Source organism: Sander vitreus, chromosome 15 (assembly GCF_031162955.1).
Source record: "Sander vitreus isolate 19-12246 chromosome 15, sanVit1, whole genome shotgun sequence".
In the NCBI taxonomy this organism is placed as follows: domain Eukaryota; kingdom Metazoa; phylum Chordata; class Actinopteri; order Perciformes; family Percidae; genus Sander; species Sander vitreus.
Window position 1 is genome coordinate 4836903 of NC_135869.1, and position 18126 is coordinate 4855028.

Here is an 18126-nt window from a genome sequence, read left to right on the forward strand (position 1 = left end):
CACAAAAATATGGCTTTCGTGTCATTGTTCTTCAGGCAGTCACACTGTCATGATCTCCTGATGGCAAAGGAAAAAAGGCTTTCTCTCTTTGAACGTGGCAGGATTGTTGAGCTGCACAAGCAAGGCCTCTCGCAATGCGCCATCGCTGCCAAGGTTGGACGCAGTAAGACATTTCTTAAAAGATCCTGACAGTTATATGACAAAACATCAGTGGGTCACCTGCACTGAGCCGCAGGATCCGACGGGTTGTCCGTGAAGACACAGGTCGATCCTCGACCCAAATTAAGGCCCTTACTGGTGCTGATTGTAGTCCAATAACCATAAGACGTCATCTGCGAGAGAAGGGCTTCAAGAACAAAAAAACATCTTCAAAGGCCACGTCTCCTCCCACGCCACAAACTTGCCCGTTTGGAATTTGCAAGGGAGCACCAAACATGGGACATTGAAAGGTGGAAGAAAGTTTTATTCTCTGACGAGAAAAAAATGTAACCTGGACGGTCCTGATGGCTTTCAACGTTACTGGCATGAGAAGGAGATCCCACCGGAGAGGTTTTCTACGCGGCACAGTGGAGGAGGCTCCATCATCATTTGGGGTGCTTTTTCCTTCAGTGGGAAAATGGAGCTTCAGGTTGTCCAGGGGCGTCAAATGGCGACTGGCTATGTGGACATGTTGCAGCGGGCATCCCTCTTGACTGAGGGCCCCCGTCTGTGTGGTAATGACTGGGTCTTTCAACAGGACAACACTGCAATTCACACCGCCCGCCTGACGAAGGACTTCTTCCAGGAAAATAGCTTTGCTCTTTTGGACCATCCTGCGTGTTCCCCTGATCTTAATCCCATTGAGAACATTTGGGGATGGATGGCAAGGGAAGTTTACAAAAACGGACGTCAGTTCCAGACCGTGGACGCCCTTCGTGAAGCCATCTTCACCACATGGAGCAACGTTCCCAGCAGCCTCCTGGGAACAGTTGCATCAAGCATGCCGAAACGAGTGTTTGAAGTGATCAACAAGAACGGTGGGGCTACAGTCCTTTTTTGACACTTTTAGTTCTGTTGTGGATTTATTTTTGGGCTATGGTCTTAAACTTTTGATCAGCTGATGAACAGCCTGTTTAAGTTTAAATGCAGTTTTCAATAAATTGCCTACTCTCTATTTTTTGTCTCTTGCTCCTGTTTCTTCTTTTGGCATTTTGAAGCAGTACTTACAACCCAGTTATGATCCACTAGCGCGAAATGCGGAAAACTTGCAATGTTTCCCCCGGTCTTAAGATTTTGTTCAGGAGTGTATAAAATGGACCAACACATCCCGTTGCTCTGGACGGAGACCAGTGAAGGATATTAGAAGCATATTTGTATATATTGCTGGATAAAGTTGCCAACTACTACTAGTTCCATAGCTGTTTTCATCATCATTCTGACAATAATGTCTTTATCTTTTCTTTTTCATTTTTGATGACAGGAGTCTAAGAAGAAAACATTTTTGTCCATTTTGTCATTGCTGTACAAATATGTGCTGTTTGGTTTTTTATGATGGCTGCATTTTAGAACAAAAAACAGTATTATATCATATATATTTTTATTATCTTAGGATGTTTTCACATTCACTAAAGTAAATTATGTAACAGAAAAGCTGTAGTTAAAGGTTTTTTTGTATGAAATGCAACAAAACATACAAACTATTCATCACTTTAATTTCCTGAACTGCCGAATCCTTTTTGTAATTATTTTTTTTCTGATATAATTCATTTACCACTTACCCCCTGGTATATATGCCTAGGTATATCGTTGTCATTGCACTTGTTTTTCAATAAAGACTTAGAAAAAAATGATGAAATGGCATGTGGTTCCGCCCAGAGCCCGGTTCCGCCCTACTTTTCCTTACTCTGCTCCTAATTGGCTTTTCCTTGTACTCTTTACCTTAACGGTTAACCAATCTCACGCCTCATGCCTAACCAATTCAACAAACGAAGGCAATAAGTACGCCTACTAGCCAATCACAGGCAGAGTAGGGCGGGTCATGACTTCGCCATCCTAGGAAACGCAAAATTGCGTTCGACAAGTAGGGGAAGGAAGATGGCGGCGATTGATGGACCGGGGCTGCTGTTGTGCTTTTAAAACGAAAAAAAACAAACAGTTGATGATTTCTTTTAACGGTTGATTAAATGTAATGCGAGACGGTGGCTTTGATCTGAGACCGCAGATTATCGGACTACAGGTAAATCATTAGCACACGGTCCCACGGTTAAGCTTGCTAGCTAACTGAGTACCTGCTGCCAACAACAATTGTAACGTTAGCTACGTCTTTTTAATAAATCCAATGTACCGGTATGTATGAACAGCGACAAAACCAGATTAGAAATATTATAACACAACGAACATAGCGTTAGCTACACAGATGTCCAATTTGACAGCCAGCGGCGTTACGTTAGCATAACTAGCGTCAACAAAAATAAAGCTAACATTGGCTACGAGTGAGCACAGATAACGTTACAGCAAAGTCTGTTAACGCGAAAACTGTACTGTACTTATCTCTTTCCCATCAACAAGAGTTAGAAAATACACGTGTCTTATACAACACATATACACGTAGTCGGCAAAAAGAGAAATGGTTTAAGCTTAGCATAAGAGAATGCATTCCTTTCATTGGATAAACAGCATAGAGAAATGGACTCTACGTGAGATACTTAGCTAGCTACATGTGTTAATACACCAATGAGCAGTTTGGCGTTAATGTACTGTCCCAAACTGGACTGACTCTTCGACCAGTTATGAACAGCCAAACCAAACCATCCTTGCTCATGTCACTTGTTATAAGTGATTAAATCAAGGCTGGCCTGCTGCTGCTTTCTCTTTCTCTCTGTCTCTTACTTTGAGATGGCTCTTTGTTAGCTTTGTTGACAGTGGTCACAGATTGCAGCACAATATAACAACACAACAACACAGCTGTGCTTTATGCTGGGGTTTTCAAAAGGCAGCTTCAATAACTGCAGAGTTACATTCATTCCCTTTTTGACAACAGCAGTATGAGCGAAGACTGTTGACAGATGTCCACCGCTCTGCCCTAGTCAACTTTGGAGAGCGGTAGGGCTGGGCAGTATATCATTATTATATCGATATCGTGATATGAGACTAGATATCGTCTTAGATTTTGGATATCGTGATATGACATAAGTACATTACTTTACTGTAATGCAGCCTTTAAAACCAGTAAAAGACAGTGTTGTCTTTTACTGGTTTTAAAGGCTGCATTACAGTAAAGTGATGTACTTTTCTGAACTTACAGACTGTTGTAGCTGTACTATTGTTTGCCTTTTCCCCACTTAGACATTATGTCCACATTACTGACGATTATTTATCTAAAATCTAAATGTGAAGATATTTTGTTAAAGCACCAATTGTCAACCCTAGAATATCGCAGAGAATATCGAGGTATTTGGTCAAGAATATCATGATATCTGATTTTCTCTATATCACCCAGCCCTAGGTAGCGGAGTTGCAGTTGGGAGGGCGGGGGGGAAAGCTGCCTGTGAAAACCCAGCATTAGAATGTAAATGTATACGTTTTATTTCATTCTCTCATTCACAGCACCATTGCTCTCTCTTGCCCGAGACAGTCTGCAGCCTGCAGTTTAGTGTGGCCGCTGTGAATCTCTCTCTCTCTTTCTCCTTGTCTTTTTTTTTTTTTTTTTTTTTTTTTTTAAATGAGTCAACAGCAAAGCCTAACTTTAGTTTGATGTTATCAAACAAAGAGAATTGTTCTCCCCTCGTCCTAAATTGAAACTACAGTAGCCCACATCCTTGTTTACTGCTGCACCTGCAATGTATGAAATGACCCCGGGATCAACTGGTGTTGACTGGCTTGGTTTGAAGTGACAAAACAGAGGCTGTACCCGGGTGAGATGTGCTGCGTTCATGCCACCTGGGAATAACAAGGACCGCCCCCCCGTGATTACGTTGTTTTTCCGACTGCCAGCGTTCACATGCGTGTTCTTCTTCTTCTGTTATATTGCCGTTTGGCATAGCAGCTTGTTGCATGACTGCCCCCAACGGTGGAGCGTCAGATGTGTGAAAACTTGGAGGCCACACTAACAAAAGATTTGCTGCTGTTTTCTTATACGAGCATAGAAACAGCACATGGACAGGTGTTTGTTTGTGTTATCTGCAGGACAACGAACGGGAAAGGACACGGATAAGGTGTCATTCTTTTTATACATGGGCCTATTTATGAATAATTTCAAACATGTTATGTCTGTGTATGTTTCTTGGCAGAGGCGTTTGTCCACAATAAACAGTTCATTGTCATTGAAATATGTCCAGTGAACCAAAGTCGCCTACATCAAACGTCAGTTGTCAACGACGCGTCACCAACTGGGAAACTCGGTTAGCAAAATCTAGCCCCCGTTTCCCACCTCCCGATTCCCACAGGAAGGGACGTGAATGATGACGAAAAAAAATGTTTTTTCCGATGTCTATGAACGCAGCATTGGCCCTGGTCTGACCCTGGTCATTGGTGTGAAAGAGGCACCAGCCAGTCAACACAGGTTGGTCCCTGGTCATCAACATTCAGACACGGCCTTGGTCGCAACCCCAGGGGGGGGGGGTGATGCATATCAATTACTTTACACGTTCTGTTCAATGAACAGATGACATTCTCCAGTCCAGCTGTACACCACCAGAACTAATGTTTGGTACTTATATATCGTCATTGTACAGTATGCTTTCTGCAGTCTGCAGAAACGTGCGCTGCTAGCCAGGGCCAGCTCATAGTTGTATTCTCCTCCTCTGCTTTTCATTCATTGCAGGTGCAGCAGTAAACAAGGAACTTATAGAGGGTGGTCTAGACCTACTCTGTGTAAAGTGTCTTGAGATAACTCTTGTTAGGATTTGATACAATAAATGAAATTGAATTGAATAGGCTACTTTAGTATCGATTTAGGACGAGGCTTTGAATCCGAATCGGAAAGAAGTTCATTGCCACAGTAAGTTGCACGTATGTGGAATTTGCCTTGGTGATTGGTGCATACATACACAAACAAACATATTAAACATTAATAAGGAAATGAACAATAAATACAGAAACAGGACATGGCATCATGACTTCGCGTAAACATACACGCCACTTTCCTGTATCTGTACGCATTTTGAGCTGTCCGCGAGTATGTCTACGCTGTATACAGCGGACGGCAGTCTGCAACGTCACAGCGTAAACATACACGCGGCGTGTTATCGCGAGGCTACGTGTTTTCGCAAGGCTACGGTTGGGTTTAGGAAACGTCGCACGCGGGTTGGATTTAGGAAAGGGGAACCGGTTGGGTTTAGGAAAAGAACAAACGTGGAAAGGAAACGTGACACGCGGGACACGATCCCCGCTCTCCTGGGTGAGAGTCCTGTGTTTGACCCATCCTCCACCCCGATCACACGCAATCGCAAGGTAATGTAAGTCGATGGAGGCCAAACGGCGTTGATAAACACGCTTAAAAAGCGAGTATGCGTCTCGATAACGCGCCAATAATGGCATACGAATTGGCGTGTCATGCATACGCCACTTCATGAGATCAGTCTGCCCTACTGGTTTTAAAACTAACTGGTTTCCGTATGTTGTGTTTACCTAAATGAGCAGTTGTGGCCTGCCTCTTTCACCAGATTCGTCACACTGTCACAAACGTATTACCGCAGATTCTCAAGTTGCATCGCATACCTGCTGTGATCTGTAGGATTGTATAAGTGAGCACTACATCACAGCCACCTAGGAAAAAATACATTTAAAAATATAATTATTGCAAGAACGCGTCGAGCCGGATTTGATCGCGCTAGAGAGTGTGTCGAGAGAGAGGCAGTGAGATAATTAAATAAAACTTAGTGTCATACGCTTATGTTCCAACGCTGTTGTGTGGGTTTTTTTTTGTTTTTTTTTTTTATAACAGGCAGCTTTTTGGAACTACAACTCTGCTACCCCTCGCAAAAGTTGCTAAACACCCAGGCACTTTCAGCAGGCATACCGCTGTTCTCAGAGGGAATGAATTGAACCGCTCGGCTCTGCTGTGATTTATTACAGCTGAATGTGAAAACCCAGCCAACCGCACAGTGTAACAAAACCTATGTCGTTGTTTTTTATGTGACGACTGCGCCCTCCCCATATGACATTATTTGTCCCGCCCCGGTACACGGTGACCCTAGTCGTGTGCAATTCACATTTTTGGTAAAAACCTTCAAGGACAAAGTGCAGTTGATAAATCCCTCTCCCTGCCAGTGTGCAGTGTGTTTAAACCCTTGTGTTGTCTTCCCTTCAACCTTGAAAAAAACTTTTTTTTTTTTTTTTTTCTGACGCCTTTTTGTCACAATTTGTCTTTGCTTTTTCCAACGTTTTAGATTTTTCTTCTACACATTTTCAGCGCTTATTTCTACGTCCAATATTTTTCTTATATAAAACAAAAATTTAAAACGGGCCAATGTGACCCGAAGTCAACACAAGGGTTAAAATCAAATACATTGTGTTTACCCAGACATTTAAAAAATAATACATTTTATAGCTGTAATTGTAATACCGTGAAACCGTGATATGTTTGCTGAAGGTTATCATACCGGCCCATGCCTAATGCATAATGATGAGCCTCAATTGTACTTGATACGCAGCACCGTGACTCGCCATGAATCATTTGTTCATGAGTTACTAAACATACTTCACCCAATCTCCACTTCTTCTCTTCATCCAGACACGCTGGTTGACTCACACATTCTCTGCTTTTGGCCATTGATTTTGTCTTTTTGTAGTCCCCTTTCTTGTAATGGGACACCTCCATATGGTAGAGATAATATAAACTAATAACTAATACTGGATTTGTCATACATAATTAAGTTTTAAAACGTTCCTAACGTAACAAAAACATGAACACATTGCGTTAATGCACTTTTATTTTTATAGAAGCCCTTATATTAGTTTCACTTAAGACTTGTGAACAACATACGTACTGAGCAGGGTATGTTATTGGTCAAAAATAAACTAGTCAGCGCTATCTGGTGGGACTTTCCATAAAATCATCTCTCAATGCAAATCAAACCAGCTATTAGACTAACTGAAATAAAATCATGCCAATCTCTAGGTATAGTGAAGGGGATGTGATGATGTGGGGGGGCTATTTTAATTCCAAAGGCCAAGGGGCCAACATAGGGGTGTACTTACTAATGCCCCCTGTATTTTAAGGAAGAACATTTATTTATTTACGACACATTCACAAAGAAGATTGGTGTCCTTAAAGGTTGGATTTTTCCTTTTTTTTTAATTAAGGCATTAAGATCAATTTCCAAAAGATGTTTTTTTTTTTTATTCCTCTTTTTAGTCAACTTTAGCAATGGTGTGTAAACTTACGCAAGCCACTGTATGTCGATAACGCTACATTGGTCATGTTGATGACGACAAATGAGATGTCCCTCATCAAATATCCTCAGTCAGGCTCTATTCTGCCCATTATTGTGCCCTTGTAGACTAATAGTAATCTTAGTGAGTAGGATGGAATCATGCAGAAGTGGAATTGGGTGTAATTACTACAGGTTCCTGGCATAGACATCCGTTACTGCTGTGTTGAACGTGGGCAACTTATTTCATAGGTGCGGTTATTTGACAGAGAGCAGAAGAATGACAATGTTAAATGTTACTTTAGTCTTGCAGATAAATTGTAATTCATCAAATTAACCAGCTTATATCCTTGCAAAATCATTCCCCCACTTTTAAAGTGTTCACAAATGGACTACTAGTACTCCGTGGTCTCAACATTTCCGGGTAGATTTTCATTGTATGATAAAGACTGCATGTGTCCTCTGTCTTTTCTACTAGGCGTACTCCTGGGTTCCATTTCCCTGGCACCGCCTTGCCCGTCGCTACCAACCTCCAGGACCCGCTGTCTGACTTCTGCACCCCGAGCGTTCCTGGCCCATGGACTTGACTCCGGCATCAGGCTTCAGAAGGAGGCCTGCTGCCTCCTCCTCCCCAAGCGGAGTTAGAGAGATTGCCAGGAGCCCTCCTCCCTGCTCGCCCTCCTTGTCCCTGTCCTCTCCTTCATCCGCTCCGTCTTCGCCCCTGTCTACATCCTCCTCCGTCTGCGTCAACCTGTCCGTTGTTCCGAACCATGTGAAAGGTCTGACCCAGGGGACAGAGGTGGCCAGGGTGTCCGCCACTTCTGCCTCTCCAGCAACACAGTCTCTCTCCACACCTACGTCCAACGCCACCTCCTCCAAATCCTTTCCTCGCCCCTCAGTGCAGCCACGTGTTGATTGTAAAGAGGAGGGCAGGGAAAGGGAGATGTATGATCCTTTCCACCCAACTGAGGGAGTGAAGGGGGAGGAGGGGGAAGGGGAGAAATATGACCCCTTTGACCCCACTGGTTCCCCAGCATCAGACCCTGATGATGGTAGTGGCAGAGGGAGGGGGGCGAAGAGAAATGCTGAGAGGGGCAATGACGAGGAGAAAGAGGAAGAACCGCCAGACTCCACTGACGCCTTGACTGACTTGCCAAGCCCCTGTCGGGCCACCCAGCTCTCTCTTAGGAGGACAGTGGACTGTAGCAGCACCAAAACTGGGGGGCAGAGGGACCGGGATGACTCTGATCACTCAGAGATAGAGGAGGGGGAGATAGTCGGGGCTGCTGAAAGAGATGGAGGCAATAAGAGACCTGCTGGAGAAATCCTCTCGCTGAATTCTCCCAGCGTCTCCTTCTTTGGTTCCAAGCCGGAGCGCATCCTGCGGGTGCTGGACGGCGACGGCTTTGTGTCGGTGCGCGCCGAGAGCACCTGGGAGGCGGACAGAGAGCCGGAGGACGAGCCTGTGGTAGGAGTGGAGGATCTGAGGAGGAAGCTGGTCAGCAGACGAAAGGAAAGATATCTCTCCTTTCCTGCTTCTTCCCCCCTCTCTCCTCAGCCGGCACCCCCTCCCTCCCATCCTCCAGCCTCTGCACCCTCCTCCCCTCCCGCGCCTCCGGTAGAGCAAGGCAACAAGAGCCGCAGCAAGTCCTCCAAGAGTTCCAAGGACTGCAACCGACAGAAAAGCAAGGATAAGAACGGAGAGAAGGAGGAGAGAAGAAAAAAGAGCAATAAGGACAAAGAGGGAGGTCGGGAGAGGAGCAAAGAAAAGGAGCGAGGGCACAAGGCGGGGAAGGAGGTCAAAGGAAGGAGGAGCAGCAGGAGCAGTAGCCGGAAGAGGAAGAAAAGACACCACAGCAGCCCAGAGGCTTCAAGATCCTGCAACTCTTCGGGAAGAGGGGGCCACACTAGACACTCCTTTTCAAGCCTATCTGAAGAAAGACACCGGGACAAAGAGAGAGACAAAGACAGAGAGAGGGATAGAGACAGAGGAAGAGAGAGAGAGAGAGACAGGGACAGAGACAGAGAGCAGAATCGGACCAGTAGCCATAGAAGAGACGAGAGAGACCGAGATTCTAGCTCCAAAAAGGAGGAGCGGGAAAGTAAGGGAAGCCAACATTCAAGCAGCAGAGAGCGGGGCGTTTCAAAGAGGTCTAAAAGAAGCCGGGAGAAGCGGGAAGGGGACCGAGACAGGCAGCGCGGGAGGGAACTGCGTTGGGACGGCCGTCCCGTTGTCCCGCCATCCATCCAAGACCTCAACGGGTCTGACCTCTTTGCCATCAAGAGAACCATCACGGTCACCACCACCACAACCACCACCACTGTCCCCGGCTCCCCGAGACTCACCCCCACCTCTCCCTGTCGGCCCACACAGGACTCTGACAAGCCCCACAAGAGGAAGAAGAAGAGGAAATGGCACTCGGCTGGAGAGATGGAGGACCAGGGTAGTTGTCGCAGCCAATCGCAGTCGCTCTCGCCACCAAGGTATCACAGCTATGAATCGGACCGCTATTCCGACAAGTTGGAGATCGACGTGTTGTCTTTGGATGGGGAGGCTTTGGACTCGGACTACCCCTCTTTGGAGGATACGCCCCCTGCTGCCCTGCCCCCAGAACCACCTGCGCCCAGCCCCAAAACGAAAACTACCCCCAAGACTGGACGACATCACCCAAAGAAGAAATCTGACCCATTAAAGAAGATTGGCCAGTCTGAATCCTCCTCCTCTTCCTCCTCCAATAGAACCAAAAGCAAATGCCTCTCCTCACTGACCGTAACTTCCGGCTCCGCCTCATCTGGCCTCCCCTCAGCAAAGCGAGCCAGGAAAATGGGAAAGGACAAAGACCGGGACAAAGGCAGCAGGAAGGATTTGGGTCACTCTAGCAAATCCAAGAAAGACAGCGGCGGCAGTCGGAAAGGCAAGCTTCAGTCGAAGGTGTCCGTGCTGGTGCGCGAGGGCGTGAGCAGCACCACGGGGGCTTCCGTTGGCTCTGGAAAGCTGGGCATGGACCTCCTAGGGCCAGGAGGTACAGGCGGGGGCGCTGGGGGCTCTGTGGTCGGTGGCTCAATTGCGGTAGTCTTCTGCAGGGACAATGAGAGCAGGTCTCCATTCCTCAAGCCTTGCTCGGAGCCGCTGTCGCTGGGCAACCGCAGTAAAGACCTGAGCAGTATGGGAAAGCGAAGGAGCCTGGCTGCTCCGCCGTCCTCCTTAACCCGTCCCGCAGGACTGAAATCCAAGAAAACCAAACCAAGCTCCATCACGTCCACCTCCTCCTCTGCCTCCTCGCCCTCGTCATCTCTGGCGACCAAGCGCCGCCGCCGCCTGGCCAAGAAGACCAGAGAAAAAGGCGGAGCCGTAGGGTTGGCGGCCGGAGAAGGCAGCCAAACAAAAGCCCCGTCTGAGGGCTGGGGGGCAGGCTCCTTAGATTCTCAGTCAGCCATGGGAGATGGGAGCAAGTCAGTCAGTCCACACACTAGCCAAGCTGGCCCTGCGCCCTGTTCGTCCTCCTCTTCTTCCTCCTCCTCCTCCTCCACCAGTGTGCTTCCCCCCTCCTCCTCCCCGCCCCACACGCCTCCACCCTCTATGGCTCCTTTGCGGGACACCAGGGAGTCTTCGCCAGACTCTCAGACTGTGGACAGCAGCTGTAAGACTCCGGACCCTTCTTTCCTAGCCGAGGACTGTCCCACCAGCCCCACGCTCCCGGCGTCCAGTCCGTCCGGTCTGTCCACCCCCCACGGAGCTGGCCTGGGCATGGCCACCCCCACTGCCAAGCTCCCTCCTCCTGATGATGCCCCCAAATCCCTGGCCTCGCCTCCTTGCTCGTCCTCTTCGGCAGGCTGTGGTCTCACTTCCCTCTCTCTGCCTCTGTCGTCGTCGGAGCCCTCCTCCTCTGTGTCCTCCTCGTCTGCCAGTAAGCCGCCTCCTCCTCCCCCCCCAGCAGCGCCTGCCCTCCCCTGGAGTCTGCAGACCGGAGTGGACTGCACCACTGGAGGAGTCCTAGCGTGTGAGTTCCCTGCATAGATGCACAGAAGTCTGTCATGTTATCACGAAACATTCACACACACCGTAAAGGGGCTTACAAAGGACTACACTAAAGTTTAAAAAAATTAAAATAGCCCCACATCATCACATCCCCTTCACCATACCTAGAGACTGGCATGGGGTACTTTCCATAAAATCATCTCTCAATGCAAATCAAACCAGCTATTAGACTAACTGAAATAAAACCATGCCAATCTCTAGGTATGGTGAAGGGGATGTGATGATGTGGGGGGGCTATTTTAATTCCAAAGGCCAAGGGAACTTTATCAGGATCATAGTATCCTGGATCCATGAAATAACTGGTCTTTAAAAATAAACATCTGCCTGCCTCTATGGGGATTTAACATAGTACTTACTTATGCCCCCTGTATTTTAAGGAACAACATTTATTTATTTACGATACATTATTCATTCACAAAGAAAATTGGTGTCCTTAAAAGTTGGATTTTTCCTCATTTTTTTTAATTAAGGCATTAAGATCAATTTCCAAAAGCTGATTTTTTTTTTTTTTTTTTAATTCATGTTTTTAGTCAACTTTAGCATGGGTTCATAAACTTAGGAGTGCCACTGTATATATGAACAGAAATCAACTGTCGACAGTGTGGAGAGTTCTATTTCATTTTTCCTGACCGCCACAGATGGTGGAAATGCAGGTATAACATATTGCCTCTGGTCATCAAAAATTCCCAGAACTGTAGTTCCATACATGACTCTTGTCATGCTACTAGTTGCTCTTTAACAAGCCGCTGTGAGCTAGAGAAAAGACCAAGACCTGCATTTGTATCCATCTGAGCATGACCACTGTCTGTCTCCATCTGCACTGAAAGTGCTGTTCTGTTCACACCTCAGAACTATGGAGGTAGATGTTACCACATATTGGCAAAACACTTAACATGGTTGTTGTCAACTCATTTAAAATAGACTTTCTTATAGTATGTAAAATATTACATCCAATACCTGTATCTGCAAAGCCTCCGATACTGCCTAAAATGCTGGTATCGGTGAGTACTGGTGTTTATGCACCGATCTGATACCACATAATTTGGCCCAGAAGAAAATTTACTTTAATGTAGTTTATTTGTGTTATTTTTCCGTTATGACTACTGTCAAACTAGATAATAAAAGAAAGTTCTGTGGCGTGCGTTTGTGTTTGTTCATGTTTCACAAAACGTTTAAGCCGAGCCAGGCCGACACAATGATATAAATCATATCCTATCCATACAGGGATAGCAGTATACAGCTGTTAAAACATAATAACATATATGACACACTGGTATCGGCCGATACGCAAGTTCAGGTGTCAGAATCGGTATCGGGAAGCAAAAAAATGGTATCGGGCCATCTCTAGTTGCCTTGTCATTCATGTGATGTTCATCAATGAATGTACAACTTTCTAGATATACGTGTGCTTCTCCTGAAATAAAGTATGTTTTATCATTCTTCCTCTCAGTGACTGCTCTGCTCTTCAAAATGGAGGAGGCCAATCTCGCCAGCCGAGCCAAAGCACAAGAGTTCATCCAAGCCACCAGCCAGGTCAGAGCGCCACGCTGTCTTAAAGGGACAGTTCAACCCCAAATCAAAAATACATATTTTTCCTCTAACCTGTAATGCAGTTTATCAGTCTAGATAGTTTTGGTGTGAGTTGCCCAGTGTCGGACATATCAGCCCTAGAGATGTCTGTAGGGTTGCAACAACTGGTCAATTAAAACCGATTTATAAAAATAGTTACCAACGAATGTCATGATTGATTAGTTGGGGTCATGGACGTGGTATTTATGTCCGTTATGTCCGTTTGTAAATGTACCTGTATTTTTGCGTTTGTCTGTCAAAATGGACACAAATCTGCCTTAGACGACAGATAAAGCTAACGCTAATTAGCTGAAAATAGGTCGGAGAGACACTAGGGTGTAACGTAACATTAGAGAACATACAGCGTTTACAGTCTAAAGTGAATTCTTTATTTCTTCACAATAGATATCTGAGCAATATTGAACAAATGCATATAGACCGTTATACTGGCATTGCTAGGCAAAACATTCGGTCCATTTTTACTTCCCAGCTAAAAAATAATGTTATCAGTAACGTTCTTTTTTTCAGCAACAGTTGGCTTTATTTTTAGCTAAACTTTTGAGGATATAACGTTTGATCTTTACGTTAGTCTTTGGTTCTGAATAAAATCAGTTTTATTGCTGTGAGTCCGTTCAGCTTTACAGATTATCACACATAACGTTACGTTGCTAATGAACTATTCCAGGTACATAACTCACATTGCATTTTTTTAGACGGCACCTTAGGATAACGTTACGTTAACAGGTGATTGAACGTCACCGCTCATTTTACATACAGTTTAGCAATAAAACAAAATGCTGAGAGAACATTACTACGTTTCCATGTTTCCAGCGTTTTTTATTTTTTTTTAAACCCCATTTTCATTTTGTTTTTTTTCTGATTTATCGCCTTTTTTAAAAAAATTAATACACATAAATGAATAGTCGCAGCAAGCATAGGTACAGTCAGATATGTGGAGTACTTCCATTTCAGCCTGTTAACCCTTAAATCTATTGACTGTGCCATCACTTTTGTCTCATGTCTCTCATGCAGATCCTCTCCCAGGCCAATCAGAGCCAGTCCCAGCAGCTGGCTCCTCCTTCCTCAGCCTCTTCCTCCCAGATCCCGCCCCCTCCCTCTCTGCATCCGCCTCCTGGTATGAGCCCAGCCCAGTTCATCCTCCACAGCTCCCTCCCATTAGTTGGCTGCACCAAAACTCCCCCCTCTCTTTTGCACCCCTCTAAAGGTGTTGGATGTGCACAGACCCCGCCCTCCATTATGCCTGTGGGACTTTCAGGAGTTACTGGGAGCTCTGGTGACACTGGATGGGACAACGAGAGCAAAGACCCTGACAAGGTAAAGTTGAGGTTCATGCACAGATCAGGACTGTTTGTCTAAAATGTGTCCTTTTTATTTCATTTCATATTTTAAAGGTGAAATATGTAATACTGACAGCTAGTGTTTAAAATAGTTACTGCAGTACAAATTCAAAATACTGGAGAGAGTCCCCCCCCCCCCCCCGGCCCCTACTCCTCAGACTCGAAGTTCACGGAAGTTGCCAGGTTGAGACCGCAGCATCCACAACAATGTTGCTAGACGCTTGTCTCACATAGCCAGACATTACTCCACAGCACAGCCGAGTAGCTAACGTTAGATGCTGGCTATGTTGACAGTCATGAAGCCCGTGCTCACGCGGAGCTCTGTACCCGACTGACAGACGCACCTTTTCGGCTAAGAATTGCTGTAGGAACCGCTAAAAACGCAACTACGTCGCTGTCCTCTCCACCCAACGGATAGACACACTTCCTATACTTAGAATTACGGTAGGAACCGCTAAAAATAACACTACCTTGCTGACTGAACACACTTTATTGGCTTAGAATTATGGTAACGGTCGCTAAACACACTGCAAACTCATTCTGTCTTCCCGATTTACGGCACCCCTCTCTTGGCTTAAAATAACTCACCGTGGCTACGGCCGCTGAACAGGCTACACGTTGTAAACAGCCGTGGCCCGCTTGCCTGGTCCTCCGTTAACGTTAGCAGTTAGCATGGCGGCGTTAGCCAGGACCAGTTGGGATCCCTTTACTGGCTGTGTCTCAATTTGTTTTTGCGAGTAACCAACTCGGGTACTCTAGCTATATAATTCAATGTGAGTACAGGAATGTTGAAATGACATAAAATGCCCGTCTCTTGTAGCCGTGATAAATTAGCCTGAAGCTAATGCTTACCTGTTCAGGAGGAAATTAGCCAACTCGGCGTCCTTTTGGGCTCTAAGCTGTCTCCATCTTTCAAATACATCTCCAATATTTACCCGGGGTTTGTTACGTCTCTGGTCACACGCAACTGTTAGCAACGTGTCGTTTTTTTTTAGGTCGGGTAGAATCTATCTCCGTTGATCCTGTTTGTTTGTTTGCTGCTTTCATGGCTGTACTAACGTTACAGCTGCAGCGTGCTGGGTTTACGTTTTTACAGGTATATCTGGCAACCCGGCCTGGCTGTCAAACTGGGCAGTTGATAACAACACACAGGCCAAAACACAAACAGACATTCTGTCACGGAACGGACGTTTCAAAAGGAGAAAATACTGGCATTAGCATTGTTGTCAGACAAGATAGTATTTCAACTTAGCATGTTTCCTTAATATCTGATGACACATTGGGGTCATTTTTGGATTTATTACAGTAAATATATTACATATTGGACCTTTAAATAAAGGCCTCGCTGTCTCTTTAATACAGGTAAATTAATTTACACTATTGTGATGTGTTTAAGTCTTACTGTATTATCTTGTTTTAATCTTGTATAGCACTTTAACTGTGTAAAAGCACTATACACATAAAGTGTATTATTATTATTATTATTATTATTATTGTTATCATATCATCAATTTAACATGTCTGTTACCTGAATTGCTCAGTACCTGAAGAAGCTGCACACCCAGGAGCGGGCGGTGGAGGAGGTGAAGCTCGCCATTAAACCGTACTATCAACGCAAAGACATCAACAAGGACGACTACAAAGACATCCTCAGGAAGGCAGTGCACAAGGTCAGCCTCAGCACACACGTAGCATAGCAAAACACTTGCACACTCAATGCACATCTTACTTAAAGCCGCAGTAGGTAGTTTTGTTTTTGGCGTCACTGCGCATAAAAATCATAATAACCTTTCAGCATATTGTAATACCAGTGTTCTGAGAAAAAACTAGACTTGTGCACCTCCTCTTGGCTCTGCTTTCAGGCTTTAGAAACTCGAGCTGTCACGGGAAACTTTGGCCAATCGCAGGTCATTTCAGAGAGAGCGAGAGATCCTATTGGCTGTTCAGTGAATGCAGAAGCTTGTGCCAGTTCCTTCGGTGAAATTTCTGTTTAGCATAGCCAAAGGCTGCAGCTAATTCAAAGCTAAACTATTTTATCAGCGATTTTATTGTAATCTATATACAGTACATAGAGGAAAGAAACTAAAAATGTAGTCCAGTTTATTGTTCAGCATGAATACCAGCTTGTTTGTGGCGTTTAGGTTTCCTCTCACGCAGCCTCCGGTGTCTCCGCGTTCCGATGGTAACGACAGTGTGAGAGGAAACGTAAAGGCAGCAGACGAGCCGGTAGTTGAGCCTTCTGCCAACCCTGGCTCACGGCTGCGGCTAATTCAAGTTCCTGTAGCCAACTAGAGCCTTGAATCCCAGTCTGTCATCTCAAAGGGCTTTACACAGAAAACAGGACGCTCATTCTCATAGAGTAGCCGCTATATAACATCATCTGGATGAAATGAATGATTAGTACTCAAATGTTACTGTATGAAGCCTGTGCTTGTAGTTCACAATAGGGGTGGGGTTACTACATGGAGTTTGAGTAATGCTTAAAAAAACAGCAAGTCAAACTGGCTGATAAAGCAGCAGTGGTATCTATTCCTACAGTGAAACTACATCCAACAATATATACTCACTGTTTTTGGATTGAAACAAGGCTATTTAATCCCACTGTGTCCATGTCTCAGATCTGCCATAGCCGCACTGGGGAAATCAACCCGGTCAAAGTCAGCAACCTTGTGAAGCTGTACGTCCAGCGCTACAAATACTTCCGGAAACACGGACGTAAAATGGATGAGGAAGAGAGGGATGACAGGGAGCAAGAAGCGCTGCATTCCTCCGCCTGAGAGGAAGACCACCTTCTGCTCAACATCTGAGCCATCCACTGATTGTTTTTGTCTTTTTATTATTATTGTTTTCATAGCCCGCCTTATCTATGCTTTTGTTTCATCTTATGGAACCCTCTCCCCTTATCTCTTTGATTTCACTGTAAATATGTCTCACATAGAAGATGTATCATGTATACAATGTTCAGGAAGTGGATGCTATCATGCACACCTGTGTGATCTAATATAGTCCAGTACACCAACCCTGCAATAAATACTGCCTTTGGAAAGCTTAGAGTTTTTAGATTTTGTTGACTGTTCATTCAAAGCTCCGCAATGGGGGCACTAATTGCAGGGTTTTTATTGTGTCACTAGCATTGGATTAGGTGTTCATGCTACTTTTGTTTACCCCATCACTGTGTATCAAAACCCAAGCCGAGGGGAGACGTAAGACCCAGTTACAAACGCCAAAATATGCTAACAATAGTGTAAGGACACTACAGGCCATGTCCCTCCCTCCCTCCCCATGTCTCCCCACGATGTTTCAAATATATTGACACATCTCACTTCTTTGATTCTGCTGTCTGTTTTTGTGTGCATGTGTATCTGAGGTTGAGAATGTTGCTAAATCTCTTTTATAAAATGACTTGACCAACAAAATATAAATGTCGCTTGAAAACCAGTATGCAATAGAATGAGCTTATTTAGTCCGTTTTCTGTATTTGCATAAGAAAGAAAGAGATCTATTAGTCACATATACAGTCATACGCAGTACAGTGTGCAGTGAAATTTCTTCTCTGCATTTTTAACCCATCTTAACTAATTAGAAGCAGTAAGCAGCCATAGTCCGGGGACCGACTCCACATGTAATGCCAGTACCTAAGTCAGGGGCGATGGCAGGAGTTACCTAGCACGCATGTCTTCATGGTGGGAGGAAACCACGCAAACAAGGGGAGAACATGGAAGCTCCAGACCGAAAAGACTGCTCTAGACTGTCAGCCCAACCACAGAGCTGGCCTTGCTTACCAGCTTACAGAGTCTGCTGCCCTCGC

General features: G+C 45.2%; 1 protein-coding gene across 3 annotated transcripts; it reads left to right on the forward strand.

Annotated features, from left to right (window-relative positions):
- The first annotated feature begins 2045 nt into the window (after positions 1–2045).
- Positions 2046–17756, forward strand: scaf1 (SR-related CTD-associated factor 1). Of its 3 annotated transcripts, XM_078269059.1 has the most exons (7): positions 2046–2215; positions 7831–11353; positions 12842–12924; positions 13993–14095; positions 14186–14295; positions 15860–15988; positions 16937–17756. In XM_078269059.1, exons 2-7 carry the CDS (start codon positions 7930–7932, stop codon positions 17093–17095), a joined length of 4008 nt encoding a protein of 1335 aa, XP_078125185.1. In that variant the 5' UTR covers positions 2046–2215; positions 7831–7929; the 3' UTR covers positions 17096–17756. The 3 variants fall into 3 exon arrangements, with proteins under 3 accessions (XP_078125185.1, XP_078125183.1, XP_078125184.1); XM_078269057.1 differs by having other exon boundaries at positions 13993–14295; XM_078269058.1 differs by lacking the exon at positions 2046–2215 and adding an exon at positions 3514–3547 and having other exon boundaries at positions 13993–14295.
- The last annotated feature ends 370 nt before the right edge of the window (positions 17757–18126 follow it).

Coding starts and splice junctions, on each gene's coding strand:
- scaf1 (XM_078269057.1), top strand. CDS start 7,930: ATGGACTTGACTCCGGCATCAGGCTTCAGAAGGAGGCCTGCTGCCTCC. Junction 11,354..12,841: donor CACTGGAGGAGTCCTAGCGT/GTGAGTTCCCTG, acceptor TCTTCCTCTCAG/TGACTGCTCTGCTCTTCAAA. Junction 12,925..13,992: donor TCATCCAAGCCACCAGCCAG/GTCAGAGCGCCA, acceptor TCTCTCATGCAG/ATCCTCTCCCAGGCCAATCA.